This window comes from Herpailurus yagouaroundi, unplaced genomic scaffold (assembly GCF_014898765.1).
Source record: "Herpailurus yagouaroundi ecotype Mexico unplaced genomic scaffold, PumYag 67294, whole genome shotgun sequence".
Classification (NCBI taxonomy): Eukaryota; Metazoa; Chordata; class Mammalia; order Carnivora; family Felidae; genus Herpailurus; species Herpailurus yagouaroundi.
Window position 1 is genome coordinate 52,117 of NW_024420122.1, and position 26,714 is coordinate 78,830.

General features: G+C 35.2%; 1 protein-coding gene and 1 pseudogene across 1 annotated transcript in view; both read left to right on the forward strand.

Annotated features, from left to right (window-relative positions):
- The window catches only part of LOC121024879 (MICOS complex subunit MIC27-like), a 63,636-nt gene that overhangs the window by 29,022 nt on the left and 7,900 nt on the right, over positions 1–26,714 (forward strand). Inside the window, exons 2-7 of the mRNA XM_040467181.1 lie at positions 887–1,006; positions 2,805–2,859; positions 4,333–4,431; positions 16,023–16,114; positions 19,105–19,218; positions 19,428–19,545. Coding sequence (XP_040323115.1) covers positions 887–1,006; positions 2,805–2,859; positions 4,333–4,431; positions 16,023–16,114; positions 19,105–19,218; positions 19,428–19,545 — 598 coding nt within the window. The remainder of the gene's footprint in view (positions 1–886; positions 1,007–2,804; positions 2,860–4,332; positions 4,432–16,022; positions 16,115–19,104; positions 19,219–19,427; positions 19,546–26,714) is intronic.
- On the forward strand, positions 4,858–4,973 carry LOC121024882 (uncharacterized; annotated as a pseudogene).

A 26,714-nucleotide genomic window follows, 5' to 3' on the forward strand; every position in this document is an offset into this window, starting at 1 on the left:
CATTTATACATTCTTTGTGGATCTGAGTCTGTTCTTTGTTGTTTCTGCTAGCTCTTGTCCAGATACTTCCCTGTGTTTTCTAACTTTATTTGCCTTCTTTGTTTTTTTCTTCTTCTTCTTTTTCTTCTTCTTCTTCTTCTTCTTCTTCTTCTTCTTCTTCTTCTTCTTCTTCTTTAACATTATGGGCTCATATTTCTTGGAACTTTATCTGTTGTAATTCTTTCAAGTCTTGGTAGCTTCCTCCAGAGGGGAGAGATTTGTTTCTGCCAAGCATATGTGAGGGCTACCAGCTTAGAAGTACTTTAAATGTATTCTTGGTTTAAGATTTCTCCGATTACCCAGTTAGTTTAAAATGCTGCAGGTTATATGAGCTCTCACTTGTGTTTGCCAGTTCTTAGGAAATATTTTTTTTCCTCTGTACTTGGTGCCCAGACTTTGATACAGTCAATTTTCCTAACAGTTATTTGCAGTGAACTGTTTATTCTTAATTCACTTTTAAGTTGATGATATTATAACTTTGAGATACCAGCTTTGTAGGGTCCCCACTAAGATTGCCCACCTCAAGCTTTTTCTGGGTTTTGTTTCTTGATTCCATACTCCATGAACCGTCTGTTTTACAGCAAATGACAACAAGGTAAAAGCTGACTCTGTTGTTTATCTCTGCATTTCAGCTTTTTTTTTTTTTAATTCTGGGTTTCTGAACAGTCTTTATAAACAGCTTACAGGATCATTCCTCCCATTTAAGATGGTTTTTAAGAATATTTTGTCAGCATTTTTAGTTGCTTTTATAGGAGGAAGGTTCATGAGGATTTCTCTTCTGCCTTACTCCTGGAAAAGGATGTCCATCATTTTATATTTTTAACATGAACTTTTTTTTTGTCTCTAGCTCCCCATATATACCACACCACCTCTGCAGTCTAAATATGTTGAAGAGCAGCCTGGTCATTTACAAATGGGCTTTGCATCCATCCGTAAAACAACTGGTCATTATATTGGCTGGTGTAAGGTAAGTTAAGTTATAATAGTGGTTTAATGTTGGAGGTTTTTGATTTGTTCAGACACGTGATTCTCATGTTGCATTTGGTATTGTCAGAAGTTCTTCAGTGTTATTCATCAGGTGACTGGGCTAATGTAGAGGATCTAAGACTGCTTCATTCACATCTGTAGCGCTTTGTCACAGATGGCTAGAAGGCTGGACTCAGCTAGGAATGTTGACTGAAGCACCCATGTTTGCAGTCGTCTGGTCAATAGTTATTATAACTTTGAAGGTGTAGTGTTCTCAAGAGACAGTCCTTTTTTTTTTTTTTAAGCTTATTTATTTATTTTGAGAGAGAGAGAAAGAACACAAGTTGGGGAGGGGCAGAGAGAGAGGGAGAGAGAATCCCAAGCAGGTACCATGCTCAGCATGGAGCCTGAAATGGGTCTCAGTCTCACAACTACGAGCTCATTATGTGAGCTAAAATCAAGAGTTGGACGTTCAACAGACTGAGCCACCCAGGCGCCCCAAGAGACAGTCTTTATTTATTTATTTTTTTCAACGTTTATTTATTTTTGGGACAGAGAGAGACAGAGCATGAACGGGCGAGGGGCAGAGAGAGAGGGAGACACAGAATCGGAAACAGGCTCCAGGCTCTGAGCTATCAGCCCAGAGCCTGACGCGGGGCTCGAACTCACAGACCGCGAGATCGTGACCTGGCTGAAGTCGGACGCTCAACCGACTGCGCCACCCAGGCGCCCCAAGAGACAGTCTTTAAAGAGAAGTAATTCAGTGGCATTTATGATCTGTGTTGGTTTGTACAGCTTGAAACCATGATGAACAGGATGAACCTCTGCATGAAAATCTCTAAGACAAAGTTACTAATACCAAGATAACACAATAACAATGACTTATTTCTTTCTTGTCTAATGTAATTATTTCTGTGTTCTTTGCTTTGAAAATGTTTTTTGTTGTTTTTATTCCATGGTTTCATAGCAGCTAGTTTAGAGATGGAGACCATATATTTCAGTTGCATTTCTGGTTTCTTCAATAGAGTAAAGCATGACTGTGGATAATTACTATAGGTAAATCATTCTGTGCCTTCATTTTCCTTCTGATGTAACTGAGATAGTACCTATTGCTCAGTGAATGCATGTAACTATATTTGTTGCATTAAAATAGTTAGAAACAGGTAAAAGGAAAAAATGAAGACTTTAATCCCTTCAGTGGATTTATATAATCTTGATTTGTAGAGAATTTATGTTCCTCTATAAAAACAAACACTAGTCTATGTAGGATGATTTCTATCTTGAGATAAATGTCTAGGTTTTTTTCCCATTCTAATGCACACTAAAAAAAGGAGAAGATGAAGCACTTTAGGCTTGTTGTTATTACTTTCTTCACAAACATTATGTTGTTGCTGCCATGTCTTTATTAGTCAGATATTGCTAAGCTGAAATATACCTCTATCTCTGCTTTATTTAAATTTCATTCATTTTTTAAGCCTTTATAAAATAAGATGATAAACCTTTGTGTTTCTGCAATAAATTATCTGTGAGATGCTCTGACTGTAGGCATTACTTCACCTGTTTATATGAGGAAAATAGTAAATAAGTATTATTCGTGTTAAATAGAATGAAAAGCAAGAAATTAAAAGAAGCTAAGTAAAACAAGTATTCTCATAGTGAATAAATGGGAAAGTTAGACTTAGATTTGGGTGCAGTGGTAACTCAACACTTTAATATACGGTCTCATGAGATGTGGACTGTTTAATTGTCAACATCTTGAAAAATTCAGCTGTCCTTTTTTTTTTTTTCTTTTTGCTTAGGGTGTTTATGTCTTTGTGAAAAATGGGATAATGGATACAGTACAATTTGGCAAAGGTAGGTGAGTGAACCATCCATAATTAGAAATGTTCTGTTGTCTTTTTAACTTGACAGATTTAAATGTGAGAAAAATAAACATGTTATGTTATTCATTTTCATGTTTTATGAACTGAGAAAATACTCTGTATAGCACTTTATGATAACAGTAACAAAGTAATAGTACCGATCACTTATTAAGCAATTATTATATGCAAAGACACTATGATAAACATTGTACATAATTTATCTAATTTAATTTTTATAATAATTCTATGAGTGTTGGTATTATAATTATTCCCTTTTTACAGATAAGGAAACTGAGGTTTAGAAAGGTTAAGTTGGTTACCAGGTCACATAGCTAGTAAATGGCAGCACCTAGACTCAAACTGAGGTCTGTTTTAGCTGCAAAGCCCATATTATATACTCAAAGCACAAATTAGCAATATGTCTCCATTGTTATCAGTTAGTTTAAATAAGTGCTATTTGCTGTTAAAATATGTAGAATTTTGCTATCTATTCCTAGGAAACACTATACCCACTAGTCACACTCTAGAATGTTTGAGCTAATGTTGGATAGCACTTGTATTTGACTCTTTAGTTTGATAATGGTATTTGTCAGTAGACATATCTTCCTAATATTCTTGGCCTCAGCCAGTTGTCAACATAAATGTGTACGGGAGACAGAAAGATCATTTTTAAATGTTTCCATTTAATGTGTTATCATTACTTAAGTATGTGTTATCATTACTTAAGGTATGTTGGAATTCAAACTATATTCCTCATTTGTCTTGAAGAATACGATTAAATAAGTGATTGGCATTAAATAATTGTGATAGAAGAATGTATTTTCTTGAGTTATATGGAAACAAATAATTTATGTATATAAAAAGCCAGGAAATCTAGACTTGTGTCCACTCTTCATCTACTTTTGGTCTAGGGTCATTTCTAATCCTGATCATTGGTTTTAACCAAGAGCAGTGGCTCCTCTGGGTATTGGGGAGTGTGGCATGCAGGGTCTAGAAGTTACATGTATCCCTAGTTAGTTATTCAAAGTTCTCTAATAAAGTATTTCCATTCTTACTGGATCCTGCCACAGGTTGAACACATAATGCCAGAAGCATTTTGAATCAATGATAGGGATATAGTACATACACAATCAGGCATTTAGTTTACAGTAATTCACATTAAAGTGTATACTCGTGCATCATATTTAATTAAAGAGTAATAATTGCCTGTATTAAGAAAACAATTATCAAATCAGCTGTGGAAGGAAGATTTTATTTTGTCACAAGGACTATTTTAAACACTTTTTTCAATTACTATTCAAATCATTCTTTTGTGTAGCTTTTCTGAAGTGTTTACACCATCTGCTACTGTGATAACAAATTTCTTTAGCTTTTCTGCATCATATATACAGTGCCTAGTTATAATAAGTCATTTATATTAATTTTTAACTTATTTCTTAAAAGATGCTTATGTCTTTCTTAAAAGATGCTTATGTCTATCTGAAGAATCCACCTAGAGATTTTCTTCCAAAAATTGGAGTGATTACAGTTTCAGGATTAGCAGGCTTGTTTTCAGCAAGAAAAGGTAGGGTTTAAAAAAAAAAATACATTTTGTCTTTTAATACCAATATATTGTGAATTTTACTGTCATGGGAAAACCTCTTATGTTTTATTGAATATTGTTAGGATAGGCTACTGTGAAAAAATTTTGTCTATTTTACAGCATGTTTACTTTTATAAAGAATGTGTTTTTAAAAATATAGCTATTCCAGGGGCGCCTGGGTGGCGCAGTCGGTTAAGCGTCCGACTTCAGCCAGGTCACGATCTCGCGGTCCGTGAGTTTGAGCCCCGCGTCGGGCTCTGGGCTGATGGCTCAGAGCCTGGAGCCTGTTTCCGATTCTGTGTTTCCCTCTCTCTCTGCCCCTCCCCCTTTCATCTTTTTCTCTCTTTTTCCCAAAAATAAATAAATGTTGAAAAAAAAAATTAAAAAAAAAAAAATATAGCTATTCCAGTGCTTGCTTCAGCAACACATATGCTAAAATTGGAACGATACAGAGAAGACGGAGAAGACGAACATGGCCCCTGCTCAAGAACGACATGCAAATTGGTGAAGCATTCCATACTAAAAAAAAAAAAAAACTGGAAATCAGTTTGAAAATTTCTCTTGTAAACTTAAACATGTACTTACCATGAGACCAAGTAATCCCACTGCTGGGTATTTACCCTGGAAAAATGAAAAATCTGTACATAAATGTTTATAGTAACTCTATGATTACCAAAAGCTGGAAACAACCTCAATATCTTTCAGGAGTAAACTATATTTTGGCATTTCTAAACAAAGAAATTATATTCACCAGTAAAAGGAGTAAACCATTGACACATGCAACAGTCTTGATGAATCTGACAATAAGAAGCCAGTCTAAAAAAGTTAACATATTGTATAATTCCATTTATATGACTTTCTCAAAAAGACAAAACTATAGTAACAACAACAAAAAAAAAAGGGGTCAGTGGTTCCTAGGAGTTAGGAGTGGAAAGGTGGGACTATAATGTGATAGCATGAGATTTTCTTAAGAGTGAAAATAACTCTTCCATATCCTGATTATACTGGTGGTTATGTGACTATACATGTATTAAAATTGATAGAACTGTAGATGAAAAGTGTTGACTTTTCTGTATGATCATATCAAATACAATTTAAAAAATATAGCTATTCCTATTAAAATTGTAATTATAATTACAAATACAATTAATTATGATTATACTTTGTTTCTCATCTTTTTAAATATTTTTTAAATTTAAATAAGTTACCATACAGTGTAATAATTAGTTTCAGGTGTACAATGTAGGGATTCAACTCTTCCATACAACACCCAGTGTTCATCACAAGTATACTCCTTAAACCCTATTCTGTTTAACCCATCCCTCTACTCACCTTCCCTCTGGTAGCCATCAGTTTGTTCTCTATAATAGTTAAGAGTCTGTTTCTTGGTTTGCCTCTCTCTCTCTCTTTTTTTCCCTTTGCTCATTTGTTTTGATCCTTAAGTTCCACATATGAGTGAAATCATATGGTATTTGTCTTTCTGTGATTACTTCAGTTAGCATAATACTCTCTAGTTCCATCCATGTCCTTTCAAATGGCAAGATTTCGTGCTTTTTTATGGCTGAGTAATACTCCATTGTAAATATATACCATATCTTCTTTATCCATTCATCAGTTGATGGACACTTGGGCTGTTTCCATATTTTGGCTATTGTAGATAATACTGTTATAACATTGGGATGCATGTAAACCTATGAATTAGTATTTTTGTATTCCTTGGGTAAATTCCTAAAAGTGGAAATGCTGGACTTTGCATAGTTCTATTTTTAACTATTTGGGAAATTCCAAACTATTTTCCAAAAAGCTGCACCAATTTCCATTACTACCAACAGTGCAAGAGGGTTCCTCTTTCTGCACATCCTCACCAACACATCTTGGTTCTTATCTGTAAATTTTAGCAATTCTGACAGGTATTATAGTTTTGATTTGTATTTCCCTGACTATGAGTGATGTTGAGAATCTATTCAAGTGTCTCTTGGCCATCTGTATGTCTTCATTGGAAAAATGTCTATTCATGTCTTTTGCTCACTTTTTAATCAGATTGTTTTTTGAGTGTTGAGTTTTAGAAGTTCTTTATATAGTTTGGATACCAACCTTTTATCAGATAGGTCATTTGCAGATATTTTCTCCCATTCCATATGTTGCCTTTTAGTTTTGTTGATTTTTTCTTTTGATCTGCAGAAGCTTTTTATTTTGATGAAGTCCCAATAGTTTATTTTTGCCTTTGTTTCCCTTGCCTCAGGAGACATATTGAGAAAGAAGTAGCTATGGCCAGTGTCAAAGAAGTTACAGCCTGTGTTGTCTGTCTTCTGTGATTTTCGTGGTTTCCTATCTCACATTTAGGTCTTTCATCCACTTAGAGGTTATTTTTGTATATGGTGTAAGAAAGTGGTCGAATTTCTTTTGCATTTGGCTGTCCAGTTTTCCCAACACCATTTGTTGAAGAGACAGTCTTTTTTCTTGTAGGTATTCTTTCCTTTTATGTCAAATATTAATTGATTATATAGTTGTAGGTTCATTTCTAGGTTTTCTGTTCTGTTTCATTGACCTATGTCCCTGTTTTTGTGCCAGTGCCACACTGTGTTGATCACTACAGCTTTGTAATATAACTTGATGTTTGGAATTGTGAGTCTTCAGGTTCGCTTTTTTTTTTTTTTTTTTCAAGACTGCTTTGGCTATTCAAAATCTCTTGTAGTTCCATGCAAATTTTTGGGTTTTTTGTTCTAGCTCTGTGAAAAATGCTGTTGCTATTTTGTCTTGTTTATTTTTTTGAGAGAGACAGAGACAGCATGAGCAGAGGAAAGGCAGAGAGAGAGGGAGAGAGACAATCCCAAGCAGGCTCCAAACAATCAGTGCAGAGCCCAACGTGGGGCTCAAACTCATGAACCATGAGATCATGACCTTAGTTGACACCGAGAGTCAGATGCTTAACCAACTGAGCCAAGATTGCTTTGGATAGTATGGACAATTTAACAATATTTGTTCTTTGAGTCCATGAGCATGGGATATCTTTCCCTTTCCTCTGTCATCTTTAATTTCTTTTATCAGTGTTTTATAGTTTTCAGAGTATAGTTCTTTCACCTCTTGGTTAGATTTATTCCTAGGTATCTTGTTTTTGGTGCAATTGTAAATAGGACTGATTCCTTAATTTCTCTTTCTGCTGCATCATCATTGGTGTATAGAAATGCATTTCTTTTTTTTTTTTTTAATTTTTTTTTTCAACGTTTATTTATTTTTGGGACAGAGAGAGACAGAGCATGAACGGGGGAGGAGCAGAGAGAGAGGGAGACACAGAATTGGAAACAGGCTCCAGGCTCTGAGCCATCAGCCCAGAGCCTGATGCGGGGCTCGAACTCACGGACCACGAGATCGTGACCTGGCTGAAGTCGGACGCTTAACCGACTGCGCCACCCAGGCGCCCCTAGAAATGCATTTCTATACATTGATTTTGTGTCTGCCATTTTACTGAAGTTATTACTCCAGTTTTTTGGTGGAGTTTTTCACGTTTTCTGTATAAAGTATCATGTCATCTGTAAATAGTGAAAGTTTCACTTCTTCATTGCCGATTCAGATGGCTTTTTTTATTTGTGTCATCTCATTGTTGTGGCTAGGACTTCCAGTAAAATGTTCAATAACGGTGGTGAGAGTAGACATCCCCATCTCTTTCCTGACTGTCAAGGATAAGTTGTCAGTTTTTCTCATTTAGCATGTATTAGTCATGGGTTTTTAGTATATGGCCTTCATTATGTTGAGGTATGTTTCCTCTAACCCTACTTTGTTTAAGGTTTTTATTATGAATGGTTGTACTTTGTCAAATGTTTTTCTCTGCATCTATTGAAAGGATCATATGGTTCTTATCCTTTCTTTTATTAATTTGGTATATCACATTGATTGATTTGTGAATATTGATTCACCCTGTAGCCAAGGAATAAATATCACTTGATCATAGTGAATGATTTATTTAATATATTTTTGGATTTGGTTTGCTGGTTTTTTATTGAGAATTTTTGCACCCATGTTTACCAGGAATTTTGGCCTATAGTTCTCTTTTTTAGGAGGTCTTTATCTGGTTTTGGTATTGGGGTGAAACTGTCCTGATAAAATGGATTTGGAAGTTTTCTTTCCTTTGCTATTTTTTGGAATAGTTTGTGAAGTATAGTTATTAACTCTTCTTTAAATGTTTGGCAGAATTGCCTATGAAGCCATCTGGCCCTGGACTTGTGTTTTTTCAGAGATTTTTGATTATTGATTCAATTTCTTTGGTGGTTTTTGGTCTGTTCAAGTTTTCTCCACCTTTCTTTTCTCCACCTTTCTTTTTCAGTTTTGTTAGTTCTAGGAATTCATCCATTTCTTCCCAGTTGCCAGATTTGTTGGCATAGAGTTTTTCATAAAATTCTCAAGATTTTTTGTATTTCTGTGGTGTTGGTTGTGATTTCTCCTCTCATTTGTAATGTTATTTATTTGGATCTTTTTAGATAAGTTTAGCTAGAGTTTCATAAATTTTGTTAGTTATTTCAAAGAACCAGCTCCTGGTTTCATTGATCTGTTTTATTGTTTGTTTGTTTGTTTTATTTAGTTTCTATATCATTTATTTCTGCTCTAGTCTTTATAATTTCCTTCCTTATCCTAGCTTTAGGCTTTGCTTCTTGTTCTTTTTCTAACTCCTTTAGGTGTAAGGTTAGGTTGCATATTTGAGATTTTTCTTCTTGAGGTAGGCCTGTGTTGCTATATATTTTCTGTTAGGACTGCTTTTGCTGTGTCCCAAAGGTTTGGGACCGTTATGTTTTCATTTATTTTTTAATTTCTCTGATTTCTTGGTTGACTCATTCATTGTTTAGCAGCATGTTTAGCTTCCAGGTATTTGTGGTTGTTCCAAATTTTTTTCTTGTGGTTGATTTCTAATTTCTTAGTGTTGTGGTCAGAAGAGGTGCATGGAATGGTATCAGTCTTTTTGATATTCTTGAGGCCTGTTTAGTAACCTAACATGTGATCTATTCTGGACAGTGTCCCATGTGCACTTGAAAACAGTGTATTCTGTTGCTTTAGGATGGAATATTCTGAATATATCTGTCAAGTCCATCTCTGTCATTCACAGTCATTGTTTCCTTATTGTTTTTCTGTTTAGATGATCTGTCCATTGATGTAATTGGGGTATCAAAACCCCTACCTAATATTATCATGTTATAGTCAATTCTTTTATGTTACTACTTTGTATATTTGGTTGCTTCCATGTTGAGTGCATAATTTGCAATTATTATATCTCCTTGTTGGATTGTGCATTTATTATCATATAGTATCTTTCCTTGTCTCTTTTTACAGTCTTTGTTTTAAAGTCTCTTTTGTCCAATATAAATGTTGCTACTCTGGCTTTCTTTTGGCATCCTTTTGCATGGCAAAGTTTTCTCCATCTACTCATTTTCAATCTGCACGTGTCTTTAGGTCTAAGGTGAGACTGTTGTAGGCAGCAGATAGATGGGTCTTCTTTTCTAATCCATTCTGATACCCTATGTCTTTTGATTGGAGTGTGTATTCCATTTACATTCAAAGTAATTATTGATAGATATGTATTTATTGCCATTTTATTACTTGTTTTGCCCTTGTTTCTGTAGATTTTCTCTTCTCCTTTCTTGCCTTTGTCACTTTTGGCCTCCTTTACTATTTCAAAGAGTCCCCTTTACTATTTCTTGCAGGGCTGGTTTAGTGGTCATTAACTCCTTTAGTTTTTGTTTGTGTGGGAGACTTTTTATCTCTCTTTCTATTCTGAGTGATAACCTTGCTGGATAGAGTGTTTTTGGATACAGATTTTTCCCACTCAGTACTTTGAATATGTTATGTTATTCCCTTTTGGCTTGCAAAGTTTCTTTGAAAAATCTCCAGCTAGCCTTGTGAGTTTTTCCTGATAAGTTAAGAACTTCTTTTGCCTTGCTGCTTTTAAGATTCTTTTCCTTATCACCATATTTCACAAATTTAATTACAGTAAGTCTTGGTATTGGCCTGCTTTTGTCAATTTTGATGGGAGTTCTCTGTTCCTGGATAAGATGTATGCTTCCTTTCCCAGATTAGGTAAGTTTTAAGCTATTATTTCTTCAAAGAAATTTTCTGTCCCCTTTTCTCTCTTGTCATTTTTTGGTATTCATATAATACAAATGTTATTACATTTGTTGGAGTCACTAAGTCCCTTAAGTGTATTTTCGTGTTCCATAATTATTCTTTCTCTCTTTTGTTTAACTTCATTAATTTCCATTATTTCGTCTTCCAGGTCAATAATTCGTTCCTCTACTTCTTCCAGCCTCTTGTTCATTGCATCAAGCCTGTTTCTTATCTCTTTTATTGCACTGTTTGTCTCCAGTTGGTTCCGTTTTAACTCTCTTATCTCTGTGATAAGCTCTTACCTATGTGTTCTATTCTTATCTGAAGCCCATGAGTCTCCTTATGATCATTGCTTTAAATTCTCCATCAGACATGTTGCTGACATCTGTTTCTCTTAGATCTCTGGCCCTTGCCCTATCTCGTTCTTGCATTTGGGATCAATTACTCCATCTTTGCATTTTGTCTAAGTCTCTACCTTTATCTCTGTGTTAGAAAAGCCAGTCACATCTCCTGCTCCTGAGAAGTGGCTTTATGAGGAAGAGGTGCGCCCTTCAGGGGGTGTCTCTGGTATGTGCTGCATACACTCTGCTGTTGTGTTTTGGCTGCTGTATCCTTCAGGCCAGTCATCTACAAAGGCTCTCTTTGTCTGCTATGGGCAGTTTCCGTCCCTGGCCTGAATATGGTGAGTTTAAATTAGGTGTGCTCTGGTCTGCTTGTGAAATGAGACCTAGCACCACCTACACCAGAACTGAAGCCCTGTAGAACTCTCTTGTTGGTAGATATAGTGTTGGTAGGGTTTTATGCTGGTCTTCTGGGTAAGGGTCCCACCATGGTGAGAATGAGGCAAGTGTGACTGAGAAGGACAGCCTTACCAGAATGCAGAGGGTAGGGCTTGGTGTATATAAATTAGGCAGGCAGTGTTGGCACTTCACTACTTCCTGTCAGTAGCTCTGTGTTTGTGCTGAGGGGCAGGAGAGGGAAATGGTGCCAGACAGCTCTTTTGTTCCCAGACTAGTATCTTTGTGAATGTTGCCTCTCAAGGATGCACTCCATTAAGAGCAAACAAGCTCCCCACTGTGTGCCCCAGGCGCACTTCCTATCACTGTTCCACACTTTCTGCCCCTAGGTTATTTGCCCCCCTTCTCTCCAGGAGCAGGGCAGTGCCTGCCTTGCTGTATCACAGCCAAGTCCACTGACTTATAAAACTCCATGTTTTAAGTTCTACAGGTTGCAGAAACTCAAAAAATTAGCACTTCTCAATCTCCAAGCCAATGGCTTTGGGGAAGTCTCTTTTTCCATTTCCCTGTGTGTTTCCCTCTGTCTCGCCCTTCTCTATACCATGGCTCCCTCTTTTCTGCAGCAGCTAGGATCCGTTGCTCCCCTAAACCACATCTCTGCACTTCCTACCTTCTTTGATTTGGCCTCCTCTCTCCTTTTAATTGTAGAGGTTGTTCTGCCAGTCTTCATATCTATTTCTGGTTTATCTAGGATGATTTGATAGTTCTCTAGTTGTGTTTCTGGGATGAGGTGAGCCTAGAGTCCTCTTACTCTGCCACCATCATCCTCTACTCCCTTTCTACAAAAAATTTTAGAGTCTCTGGCTATTAAACAAAAAAAGACCTTGGGAATTTTATGTTAATGTAAAAATGTATACAAACCACTCAAACTTGTTTTCTCTGCTTTGTCATAACTATCCATATTCTGGGGGCTATATTAAGTTTTGGAGACAGAGATGCTGGTACTAGAAAAATATTTTTTTCTCTTCTTGTCCTGACCAAGGTTGCTAGAACTGACATCAGCCACCTCAGAATGGAGTTTGTGAAACTAGACAACTCATCACTCTCATTCAGCACATGAGGCTTGATATGCTTAATATCTTTTGTCCCTCTTTTTACCATGTAAAAAGGGTCCCCAAGACCACCCATGGGTTTGATGAATAAGTAGGAAGACTTAGAGGACTCAGTCTGTAATAATAGGCTTTATTACAGTGAGAAGTTATAAAGTAAAGTAAGCAGAGGGAAAAGACACATGGGGCAAAGCTTGTAAGAAACCAGGAACAACCTTCCAGGAATCTTCTCCCTGTGGAGTCATATAAGATGTACTTAATTCTTCAACTAATGAATTGTGACAATATGTGTTAGATGTTGTCAGCCAAGGAAGCTCAGTAGAGAATGAGCAGTCAAGGTTATTAGTAGTGGCTGATCACATAAGCACTATCTCTCTAGTATGTCCAGAATTCCAGACTCCCAGAAGGAAAGTAGTTTTTCAGCATAAACCATATTATTTCAACAAGCAGTTTAGGCACAATGCATCATTCTTATCATTCAGAGAATATTTTCAAGTCCCCAGATGCCAGCGAAGGGCCAGCTTTGCAAGCAGAACTTTCTAACAATGGCAGTCTCAAGATACTATGTTAACTCTTTTCTGCACATTATTAAATAACTACCTTTCATAAGCATATGGTGAATTTCATATTTTCCCATCTTCAACCTTTGGGTATGGAAATTCCTCTAAGTAGGCATTACTGCTTTTCCTCCTCATGCAAGCCCCGACTAAGCTATTATGGTTCTCTGGTCAATAGACATTTTGGTCACCTTCCATTTATGTACCTCCACAACTCATTTGCCAGTGATTGTCCCCATACTAAATTACATGTGGTTTGAAGTCACAGCTCTGAACCAGTCTGAAATCTAATATCAGACACCTTATGGTTGGTTTGCCCAACGTTGGTCCCTAAAGTAGTCTCAACTCATGGTGCCTGGGTGGCTCAGTCAGTTAAGTGTCTGACTTTTCATTTTGGCTCAGGTTATGATCTCAAGGTTGTGAGATTGAGCCCCGTGTTGGGCTCTGCAATGGACATGGAGCCTGCTTGAGATGCTCTCTCTCTTTCCTTCTACCATTTGTGCTGTCTCTCTAAAAAAAAAGGTAGTCTCAAGTATACCTAATCAGATACAAAACGTTTGTGAATTGAAAGAACATTCCAGCATTCTAACTTTAGCCCATATATCGCATCTCAGTAGACCTAACACTCTCCCTTATAGCTAATATTAATGGTTCCTGTTATCTCATTTTTAATTCTAACAATGTTGAGCAGCTTTTGCTTGGATACATATTATAAATTATTTATTAGGAAAAAAAATTGAAAACTCAGATCACTCTATATAGCAGTAAAACTCAAAGAAAAACATACTACTTGATTCTCAGTATGAAACTCATAATCCACTTGCAAAAGAATATGTTCCTTAGGTCATTCACATTGTTGCTAAATGTCAGAACTAGAATAATCTAACCCAATGTTTTTCAAATTGCAGATCTCAACCTATTATTAGTGAAATAAACATACTGAATCTCAAGAGACATTTTATTAAAAAATTAGGGGAGAACAGCAAATATCAGGGTTCTGTACTTAGTATGGTAAATATTGTGAAATTTTTGTTTCCATGGAGTGTGTGTGTGTAAGATAGGTCATAGGTCAGGGAGTCTGGGTGGCTCAGTCAGTTAAGTGTCCCAACTCTTGTTCTCAACTCAGGTCTTGACCTCAGGGTTATGAGTTCAAGCCCCATGTTGGGCTCGATGCTGGGCCTGGAGCCTACTTTAAGAAAAAAAAAAAAAGATAGATCATAGTTCATAATGTAAAATTTATTCTTTAATATGAGACATGGTCAAAAAATGTATGAAAGCTGTTGATTAGTCTAATCCCATTAGCTACAGATAGAAGTCCAGAGAAGGAAAATCACTCAGTGATTTCATAGTACATAACTTGTTTAGTGGCTGTGTCTAGAGCCTTTCCTACTTATTGGAGTAGGGCTATTTAATTCAAATGAAATTTATGTTCTGGTAGACTGGTCTTTCTTATCAAGTAAAGAGAAGTTTTTTTAATGTTTAAAATGATACGTCAAGGAAAAAATGTCACTTTCCAAGGTTAGGAGCAGCATAATTAGGGGGATTTGGCTAAGTCAAGGAAACCTGCATTAAGAGATGTTAGGTCAGTAAAATCAAAAACCAAACTATGGATATTAGAATAATAGTGAGCAGGACGAGAGTAAAGGAGCAAGTTAAGACAGATTTTCTTCTAACTTAAGATATGTTTTAACAGATCTAGACCCTCTTTCACATTATCAGACAAAACAGTTTAAAACCAAAAGAAAGCTAAATTAGAGGTTGAAGTAGCCTACTTACCCACCTTTCCCAAGCTCAGTCTTATTTTTTTAAGCTTATTTATTTATTTTGAGAGAGAGTGAGCAGGGGAGGGGCAGAGTCAGAGAGGGACAGAGAGGATCTCAAGAAGGCTCCATGCTGTCAGCGCAGAACCCGATGTAGGGCTCAGTCTCATGAACTGTGAGATCGTGACCTGAGCTAAAATCAAGAGTTGGACCCTTAAATGAGCCACCCAGCAGCCCTTCCCTAGCTCAGTCTTGTAGACATGACTGTAGAAGGCTTTCTTACTATTAGGTGAGCCAGATGCAAAAATAGCTCGTTTTTATTTGCAAACACTGCCAGTTATTTTTTTCTTTAGTCTTTACTGATATGCCAAATAGGATGTTTCATTTTTAAAGTAAGGGTTGTAAGAGCTGTTTCAGAGAATAAAAGTACTTACCCAATTAGAAATCCCATCATCTAATTGCCCAAATCATATTTAAAGAGTCCAAGGTACCCATTCAAGCATTTAAGATACATATTGTTTTGAACCAATTGTCTGTTGGAACTAAGCTATGGTTTAGAGTGGTGGGTTTCAAACTATTCTACAGAACTTAAGGTTCCTTGAAAGTGTTTACAGTTGTTAGGGAGATAAGGGAAGAGCATGCAGGTAGGGCATGTTTTATATCTAAGCTTCCCTCCCCCAGGCTAACCAGAGTAGCTTCAACTTTGTAAGTTTTATATATGAAGTTCGTAGTGAGATTGTATTTTGAAGATATTTTAAAGGATTTTGCTGTTAAAAAAAAGTTTGAAAATGTCTCCTGGATGCTTAGATTAGGAACTTTTTTGAAATGAGTTCAAAGTCCTTCGCTGATTAGTTAGTTGCATCTTTCGTCTTCTTAAGGACATAATCAAAACAGGATATGTAAAGAGAGCCCATTTCACTTTAACATGGTGTCACAAGCATGATAGTTGTTCAATTCTCCATATTATCATGCTTTATGAGATACTTGAAACAAATGTGTTTACAACTTTGGGTTTCTTGGGATATGAAAAAAATACCTAGTTTTTAAAAAGAAGAAAATCATTAACCCCCTATGTGTAGTTAATTAACAATTTTAAATTGAGAACACTTTTCTAAACTTGGGCATGACAACTAAGAGGTTTTATTTGATTTGTGATCCTTAAGGATATTTTAGCTACCATTTAATTGATATAATTATCTAAAGAGTAAATTAACATAGGATAATGACTTAAAGGGGAACAAAGAGAATATTAAAGTTATAAAAGCATCAAGTCTCTGCTAGCATCTGTTTGGAGTATAACAGTTTATTTGAAATTCATAGGTTCCAGGTTTAAGAAAATTGCTTATCCCTTGGGACTGGCCACTTTAGGAGCAACTGTTTGCTACCCAGTTCAGTCAATAATAATTGCAAAGGTAAGTTCTTTTTCTTTTTTTCCTTTTTTTTTTTTTGGCTTGTTGTTTTATTTTTTTATTTTTTTATTGTTTAATTTATATCCAAGGTAGTTAGCATATAGTGCAGCATTGATTTCAGGAGTAGATTCCTTAATGCTCCTTACCCATTTAGACCATCCCCGCTCCCACAACCCCTCCAGCAACCCTCTGTTTGTTCTCTATATTTAAGAGTCTTTTATGTTTTGTCCCCGTCCCTGTTTTTATATTATTTTTGCTTCCCTTCCCCTTATGATCATCTGTTTTATATCTAAAAGTCCTCATACGAGTGAAGTCATATGGTATTTCTTCTTAAGTGATACCTACATTTCAGTATTTGTTTAAACTCTTAATGTGACAGTATTTAAATGTCATAAGTATCTGCAACATTCAATTTTCAGAGAAATATGGTTGGCATCAACTCTTATCTTGGCAAAATCACATTCACATTTGAGCATGGTAAATGCTATTCCTAATTATTTAGTCTCACAAATAAATAGGATGAATTTGTTTAAATATAATTCATCAATATAAATGCCACTTTGGGATTAAGTCCAGATACAGTGAATTCTGAATTATAATTTATGGGGAGAAATACTGCTCTGTTGTTGGGCTCTGTGAAATTCAATTTTTAATTAGAAAATTATACCTGCTGGCTGCTGTCAGTTCATCAGATTAACATGATGCAAGGAACAGTGAATTGATAGATAACAGAGGCTTCTGAAGGTAAAAAAAAAAAATTATATACACAAACTCAATTTTGATACCACCTGGAACTAAGTAACACTTGCCCTGAGTTCATATTATAGATGCTTTGTCATTTTCTTTTCAGCTTACCTACAAATCCAAACATTCTCTCAATGATTTGAACAGTTTGTGTCAGTATTTTACTTTTAATACATATTTAGATTCAAAAGGAGAGTTTTGGGTTATGCAGTTTTTTCTTCTTTTGTTTCTTTCAATTAGCAACATTTAACATTTCCCCCTTGCACTTGAAGTAGTATGTAGTGTTGCCAGAAGGACTTTCTGTACTTGTATTCTTGTTACTACATTTCTTTAATTATTGATGTAGGTGAAACTGTCTACTCAGTATTTTAGGAATGACAAAGATATAGTGCCCTTTGTAGTTTGTTATGTGATCAAGCTATACTCTGGAAAACAGTGTGGAGGTTCCTCAAAAAATTAAAAATAGATCTACGCTATGACCCAGCAATAGCACTACTAGAAATTACCTAAGGGATACAAGAGTGCTGATGTATAGGGGCACTTGTACCGCAATGTTTATAGCAGCACTCTCAACAATAGCCAAATTATGGAAAGAGCCTAAATGTCCATCACCTGATGAATGGATAAAGAAATTGTGGTTTATATACACAATGGAGTGCTATGTGGCAATGAGAAAGAATGAAATATGGCCCTTTGTAGCAACAGGATGGAACTGGAGAGTGTGATGCTAAGTGAAATAAGCCATACAGAGAAAGACAGATACCATATGTTTTCACTCTTATGTGGATCCTGAGAAACTTAACAGAAACCCATGGGGGAGGGGAAGGAAAAAAAAAGTTAGAGAGGGAGGGAGCCAAACCATAAGAGACTTTTAAAAACTGAGAACAATCTGAGGGTTGATGGGGGTTGGCAGGAGGGGAGGGTGGGTGATGGACATTGAGGAGGGCACCTGTTGGGATGAGCACTGGGTGTTGTATGGAAACCAATTTAACAATACATTTCATATTAAAAAAATAAATTAAATAAATAAATAAAACATAATTGAGATTGTAGTGTATATCTGTTCTCTCATCTCTTCACTACAGTGATTCATCATGGAAACCCATGTCGGTGCATATAAATCTCCCTCATCTTTTTTGGTAGATCTATCTATACGTCTCAACATTCCATTTGTCTTAAAATTGTGTTTGTATCTAATGCACATATAAGAGGAAAAACTCAGGAAGAATATGCACACAGCTGTGAACAAATGTTACATTGGGGGGAGGAAGAGGATTTTCTTTATATTAGTTGATTGATTTATTTTTCTTAAGTGTAGGTAATACTTAGAAAAAAAAATCTAAGCAAGAAAGTCACAGTTCTAAAAAGTTTTATAAGTTTATGTTTATATAAAGTGTAATCCTGGAAATCTCCCAAAACCTCTTTAAATCTTTAAAAATCAATAGCTATTGAAATTACTTTAACCATAAGGAACAAAAAGGGTGGGGAAACAATAGAAAGAGGGAATCAGAAGATTTTTAAAGGGAAAAAGATATGAAGGAAAGTATCAGCAGCCTTTTCTTCAGTGTGTTTGTAGTTCATTTTTAACTTTATGTTTCTACCAGAAGAGTATTATTCTCTGGAGAAATACATGAGTGCTTTTTATTTATGACAGGAGAAAGCACCATAAACATTTGAACAAAAACACTAATTTCATAGCATCTTAAAATCTTATTTTCTCAGTCAACTGTTTATTATCTCAAAACTATCTTTCCTGCTTCTATTAAAAAGACATAGTTTTAAATTCACATGTTACAGTGTGAATGCAAACTATACATTTTTAAGTATTTTTCTAAGAGCAGTTTTAGGTTCATAACAAAATTAAGGGGGAGGTAAGAGATTTCTTATACACACCCTGTTCCCACACATGCTTGGTATCTTCCATTATCAGCATACCCCACTAGAGTGGTACATTTTTTGCAGTTGATAAGCCTACATTGACACATATCACCCAAAGTCCACAGTTTACATTAGGATTCACTCTTGGTGATGTAGTAACTATACATTTTTTAGATTTTTACATGAAGCAAATAATTTTTCATGTAATATTTAGAAAATGGGGCTTTGTGTTGTATGATCTAGAGATTTAAATCTGTGATATTGATTCTGTCCTGAGTGTTCACATAAAATACCTGACATAATTTTTTTAATACTTGTTATTGTACCTTTTAAAAATAAAACTTATTTGACTCACTTCTTGTTTTAATTAGGTAACTGGGAAAAAGGCATATACTACAAGCCAGCAAATTTATGAAGCAGTTAAATCATTGTGGACAAAAAACAACAAAAAAGAGTCACTCCCTAAACCTAAAGAAAGAACTAAGGTAGAATTTAAATGAATCAAAAAGGTAGACATTGAATTTTCTTGGTTGGGGTGGAGATTGGCTTATAATGGGAGTCCTGGACAAAGTTCAAGGGTAGAATGAAAGGAGATGAAGAAACATAATATCATTGCATGCTGTACATTTTTAGTATGTTTTATTGTTTTAGCAATATGATTTACTTATGAAGGAAAAATCTTTTTGTTAAACAGATAGAAAACTCTGATGAAATAGAAATATCTGAAAAAACAACTCACAACCTGAAATTTTCAGTGCCTTTGTCAACAGAACTCATCTTTGAAACAAAGACAGAATCGGAATCTACCTCAGGTTTGTTGGAAATAATTCAATTTTGTTTTCCTTCTTTTGTTAAATAATTTTATAGTATTGTTAGTAGTAGTTTGAACTTATTTTTGTGCTTTCTTCATAAATGTTTTTTCCTATAACAGGAAAAACATAGTAGTCCTATATATAGGACTACTATATATATAAATAGTGTATATATATATATATATATATACTATATATATATTTATATATATAGTAGTTATATATATAGTATATATATATATATATAGTATATATATATATAGTAGTCCTATATATATGTATGTATGTAGTCCTATATATGTATATATGTAGTCCTATGACTACATAGTCATATATATATGTAGTCCTATATATATATATATATATATATATATATATATGTATGTGTATATATATGTAGTCCTATATATATGTTTCCTATAACATAGTAGTCTATATATCTTTTTAGATAATGAGATTCTTGGGTACTTGGGACTCTAATTGCCACATAGTTCATAATACCAATCTTTGCATATGGGAATATAGAGTAGCACTGGTGGGTTGGATGAGTGAAGCATTTAAATCACTCTATAAATGTGAGCTTTGTGATGAGGTGGAGGAAAATGTGCCTCCTAATTACATATGCACCTAATGTAGAAGATTCCAATTTATAGACTATGAGTCAAATCTACATAAAAGACATATTAGCTTTCCATTTCTTATGCTGTATACCCTTGTCATTCTTAGTTTCCACCATCACTTTTATTTAGTTTAGATACCAGGAGAACATTCAGCATGAAATAGTGAAATAACACCAATTATAATACTAAGAACGTTTTAATATTAGATGCTGGCAATTAATACTTTGTAGGGCCACATAGTGATAATTATACTTTCTAGGCAGATACTACCATGGTTTTATTGCAATCATTAAAAAGGCAACAGAGTGTTTAGTACCATTGGAGGGGTGTATTCACATAAACTCACTACTTCCTGGGTTGCACAGGATTGTCTCTCTGTACAATGTGAATGCTCATTGTTTTATTGCAAAGGAAGCAGGACCAACTCAGAGATAAGGAAGTAGGAAGTAATGATAATATGTGCCATATACTGATCACCTACTGTGGTGTAAAGAGCTATAAATATAATATGTTATTCTCACCCAAAAGCAAAACAAAACAAAAAACTCTTGTGTACATGTAATTATGACCATTTCATGATGAACATATTCAGACTTAGGAAGCTTAAGTAACTTCTCCAAAATCCTATAGCTTATGAGTAGTAGAGTTGTATTTATAGCCTGGATCTTCCTAATACCAAAGTCCAGACTCTTTCTATTGTGTATAGATTATCTCATTTAAAACCAGAGTTTAGTCTCTGATTTCAACTGTCTTCTCTATGTTAATCTTTATAAAAGCTGTCACTGAGTAACAAGCCTAATAAGAGTTTTATTGTTTTATTATGTCACCTCTCAATTCCAATCTGATGATTTACAGTATTTATTTTTGTTATTATTTAATTTCAATTTTAGTATAGTTAACAAACACTGTATTAGTGTCAGGTGTACAATATATTGATTCAACACTTCTATACAACACCTTATGCTCATCACAAGTGTGCTCCTTAATACCCATAAACTATTCATGCATCCCCCCCACCTAGCTCCCCTTTGGTAACCATCAGTTTGTTCTCAGTAGTTAAAAGTCTGTTAGTTGGCGTGTCCCTCTTTCTCTCTCTTCTTTTTTCTCTTGGTTATTTGTTTTGTTTTCAATTTCTATATATTGAAATCATATGATACTTGTTTCTTAACTTCTACACATGAGTGAAATCATATGGTATTTGTCTTTCTCTGATTGAGTTATTTTGCTTAGCATTATACTTTTTATCCATGTTGCAAATTGCAAGATTTCATTCTTTCTCATGGCTAAATAATACTCCCATTGTATGCACACATACACCACATCTTTCTCCATTCATCCATCAATGGACACATGGGCTGCTTCCATATCTTGGCTATTGTAAATAATGCTGCTAGAAACATAAGGGTGCATGTATCGCTTTGAATTAGTGTTTTTGTATCCTTTGGATAAATACCCACTAGCACAATTGCTGAATCATAGGGTAATTCTATTTTTAACTTTTTGAAGAACCTCTATACTGTTTTCCAGAGTTGCTGACCCAGTTTGCATTCCCACCAAGAGTGTAAGAGGGTTCCCTTTTCTCCACATCCTTGCCAACACCTGTTGTTTCTTGTGTTGTTGAATTTAGCCATTCTGACAGGTGTGAGGTAATATCTTATTGTAGTCTTGATTTACATTTCCCTAATAATCAGTGAAGTTTACCATCTTTTCATGTGTCTGTTGGCCATCTCTATGTCTTCTTTGGAAAAATGTATATTCATGTCTTCTGCCTAGTTTTTATTGGATTATTAGATTTTGGGGCATTGCATTTTAAACTCTTTAAATATTTTGTATACTAACCCGTTTTCAGATATGTCATTTGCAAATATCGTCTCCCATTCCATACATGGCCTTTTGGTTTTGTTGATTGTTTCCTTTGCTGTGCAGAAGCTTTTATTTTGATATAGTCCCTATAGTTTATTTTTTTTACTTTGTTTCCGCTGCCTCGGGAGACATATCTAGAAAGAAGTTGCTACAGGCAATGTTGAAGTTATTGCCTGTGTTCTCCCCCAGGATTTTGATGGTTTCAGGTCTAACATTTAGGTCTTTTAATCCATTTTGAATTTATTTTTTGTGTATGATGTAAGAAAGTGGTCCAGTTTCATTGTTTTGTATGTGGCTGTCCAATGTTCCCAACACCATTTGTTGAAGAGACATTCTTTTCCCATTGGATATTCTTTGCTGCTTTGTCAAAGTTTAATTGACCATACAGTTGTCAGTTCACTTCTGTGTTTTCTATTCTGTTCATTTTTTATCAATGTGTCTATTTTTGTGCCAGTACCATACTGTTTTGATCACTACAGTGTTGTAATGTAACTTAAAGTCAGGAATTGTAATGCCTACAACTTTGCTTTTCGTTTTCAAGGTTGCTTTGGCACTTTGGGGTCTTTGTGGTTCCATAGAAATTTTAGAACTGTTTGGTCTAGCTTTGTGAAAAGTGCTGGTGGTATTTTGATAGGGATTGCATTAAATGTGTAGATTGCTTTACGTAGATATTTTAAGAATATTTGTTCTTCTGATCCATGGCATGGAGTGTCTTTCCATTTCTTGGAGTCCTCTTCAATTTCTTTCATCAGTGTTTATAGTTTTCTGAGTAAAGGTCTTTCACCTCTGGTTAGGTTTATTCCTAAGTATCTTATTGTTTATGGTTCAGTTGTAAATGGTATTGATTCCATAATTTCTCTTTCTCCTGCTTCAGTCTTTTTTAAAAGTTTTTTTTTAATGTTTATTTTTGAGAGAGAGAGAGCATGAGCAGGGGAAGGGTAGAAAGATGGGGAGACACAGAATCCAAAGCAGGGTACAGTCTCCATGCTGTCAGCACAAAACCCGACTTGGGGCTTGAACTCGGGAATGGAGAGATCATGACCTGAGCTGAAGTTGGACGCTTAACTGACTGAGCCACCCAGGCACCCCTCTTCTGCTTTATTCTTGGTGTATAGAAATGCAACAGATTTCTGCATGTTGATTTTGTATCCTGCAACTTTAATGAATTCATTAATCAGTTCTAGCATTTTTTTGGTCGAGTCTTCAGGGTTTTTTTTTAATTTTATGTTTTATTTATTTTTGAGAGCAAGAGAGACAAAGCACGAGCAGGGAGGGGCAGAGAGAGAGAGGGAGACACAGAATCCATAGCAGGCTCCAGGCTCCGAGCTGTTAGCACAGAGCCCGACATGGGGCTCAAACTCACAGACTGCAAGATCATGACCTGAGCCGAAGTCAGATGCTTAACTGACTGAGCCACCCAGGCGCCCCTTTAGGGTTTTCTATATATAGTATCATGTCATCTGCAGAGATTGCAAGTTTTACTTATTCCATGCCAATTTGGATGCCTTTTATTTCTTTTTGTTGTCTGATTGCTATAGCTAAGACTTCCAGTACTATGTTGAATAAAACTGAGGGTTGACATCTTTGTGTTATTTCTGCCCATAGGGGAACAGCTCTGTTTTTTCCCCATGGAATATGGTATTATTAGCTATGGGTTTTTCATATATGGCCTCTATTATGTTGACGTATGTTCCCTCAAAATCTACTTTGTTAAGGGTTTTCATCATGAATGGAAGTACTTTGTCAAATGCTTTTTCTGCATCTATTCAGTTAGTTCAAAATTTCTATTTCTTCCTGTTTCATCTTTGGTAGTTTATATATTTCTAGGAATTTATCCATTTCCTCTAGGTTGTCCAATTTGTTGGCATATAATTTTTCATAATATTCTCTTATAATTGTATTTCTGTAGTGTTGGTTTTATTTCTCCTCTCTCATTTATGATTTGATTTATTGGACTCCTTTCCCTTTTTTTCTTGATAAGTCTGGCTGTACATTCATCAAGTTTATCAGGTTTTTCAAAGTACCAGCTCCTGGTTTCATTGGCCTGTTGTATTTGTAATTTCCATATCATTTTTTCTGCTTTAATCTTTATTATTTCCTCCTTTTGGTTATTTTTAGGTTTATTTTTTCATTCTTTTTCTAGTTCCTTTAGGTGTAAGGTTAGGCTGGTCATTTGATATTTTTCTTGCTTCTAGAGATAGCCTGTATTGCTGTATACTTCCATCTTAGAACCACTTTTGCTGAGTCCCAAAGGTTTTGAATTGTTGTGTTTTTATTTTAATGTGTTCCCATGTATTTTTTTCTATCTTCTTTTATTTCCTGGTGAACCATTTATTGTTTAGTAGCATGTTCTTTAACTAAACTTCATGTGTTTGTGGTCTTTCCAGATTTTTTCTTGTGGTTGACTTCTAGTTTCATAGCATTGTGGTCAGAGGAGATGTATGGTGTGCTTTAATCTTGTTCAGTTTATTGAAGCTTGTTTTGTGACTTCATATGTGATCTCTTCTGGGGAATGGTGCATGTGCACTTGAAAAGAATGTGTTTTCTGCCACTTTAAGATGAAATGTTTTGAATATATCTGTTAAATTCATCTGGTCCAGTGTGTCATTCAAAGCAATTGTTTCCTTGTTAATTTTCTGTTTTAGATGCTCTATTGATGTAAGTGGGGTGTGTTAACATCCCCTATTATAATTGTATTATTATCTTTTAGTTTCCTTTATGTTTGTTATTAACTGTTTTATCTATTTGGGTGCTTTCATGTTGGGTGCATAAATATTTAAAATTGTTCTGTCTTCTTGTTGCAATGTCCCCTTTATGGTTATATAGTACCCTTCTTTGACTTTTGTTACAGTCTTTGTTTTAAAGTCTGTTGTGTCCAATATAAATTTGTTCCACATCCATTTGCATGATAGATGTTTCTTCATCCCCTCTCAATCTGCAGGTGTCTTGAGGTCAAAAATGAGTCTCTTCTAGGCAGTACATACATGGATCTTGTTACTTTTTTTGTTTTGTTTTTTAATCCTTTGACACCCCATGTCTCTTAATTGAAACTTTTATAGCATTTACATCCAAAGTAATTATTGATAAATATGTATTTATTGCCAATATATTATCTGTTTTTGTGGTTGTTTTGGGAGATTTCTTCTGATCTTTTCTTTTCCTTCTCTCTTCCATGGTTTGCTGGTTTTCCCTAGTGATATATTTGGATTTCTCTTTTTTCATTGTGTATCTATTACTGGTTTTTGATATATCATTACATTAAATTTGTATATAACATCTTTGGGTTAAGATGTCTATAGTAACTGATGGTCATTTAAGTTTGTACCCATTCTTTTTTTTTTTTTTTTTTTTTAGAGAGAGAGAGGATGAATGAGCAGGGGAGGGGTATAGAGAGAATCTCAAGCAGGCTCCACACTCAGCGTGGAACCCAATGCGGGGCTTGATCCCACAACCCCGGGATCATGACTTGAGCCAAAATCAAGAGTCGGACACTCAACCAACTGAGCTACCCAGGCGCCCCTGAACCCATTCTAAATTCCTCTCTTCTCCATGTTTTAGGTATATGGTTTCATATTTTATATCCTTACATTTTGTGAGTTCCTTGACCGATTTTTACAGAAATAATCATTGTTCCTGCTTTTGTGTTTCCTACTTGTATACTATCAATTTTGGTCTTTCCTTTCCACTCTAAGAGCTCCCTTTAGTATTTCTTTCAGGGCTGGTTTAGTGGACACAAACTCTTTAGTTTTTGTTTATCTGGTAAACTCTTTATCTCTCTTTGTATTCTTAAAGCCTTGCTGAGTAGAGTATTATTGGCTGCAGATTTTTCCCATTAAGCGCTTTGAATATATCATGCCACTCCCTTCTGGCTTGCAAAGTTCATGCTGAAAAATCTCTAGGTAGCCTTATGGGGTTTCCCTTGTATGTAACTGTCTACTTTTGTCTTTCCACTTTAAAATTTTTTTCTTTACCACTATATTTTGTCATTTAATTATAGTATGTCTTAGTGTGGGTCTGTTTTTATTTATTTTGTTGCAGGTTCTCTGTGCCTATTAGATCTCTATCCTCCCCAGATTAAGGAACTTTTTAGCTATTATCTCTTCAAATACATCTTCTGTTCCCCTTTTTCTCTCTTCTTCCTCTGGTATTCCTATAATGTGAATATTCTTCCTCTGGTATTCCTGTAATGTGAATAATATTACTGTTGATGGAGTCACTGAGTGCTCTAAGTCTATTCTCATTTTGTATAATTCTTTTTACTTTCTTTTTTTCAAGTTGATTACTTTCCATTATTCTGTCTTCTAGGTCATTAATTCATTCTTTTTACAGCATAGTGTTAATTCCATCAAGTGTGTTTCTCATTTTGTTTATTGAACCATATATCTATACTCTATTATTCCTGTTTTAAGGAATCTCTGTTTTAAGAGTCTCATTGATGCCTTCCACTCTTCCCAATTCCAATGAGTTTATGATCATTTATTTCAATTCTCTATTAGACATGTTACTTATATCTGTTTCACTTAGCTCTCTGGTTGTCATCTTGTATTGTTCTTTCATTGAGGACAAAACCCCGTCTTCTCATTTTGTCTAACGTTCTGTGCCTGCTTCTGTGTGTTAGAAAAGTCAGCTACATCTTCTGTTCTTGGGGGTAATGGCCTTATGAAGATGTCTTGTAGTGCCCTCTAG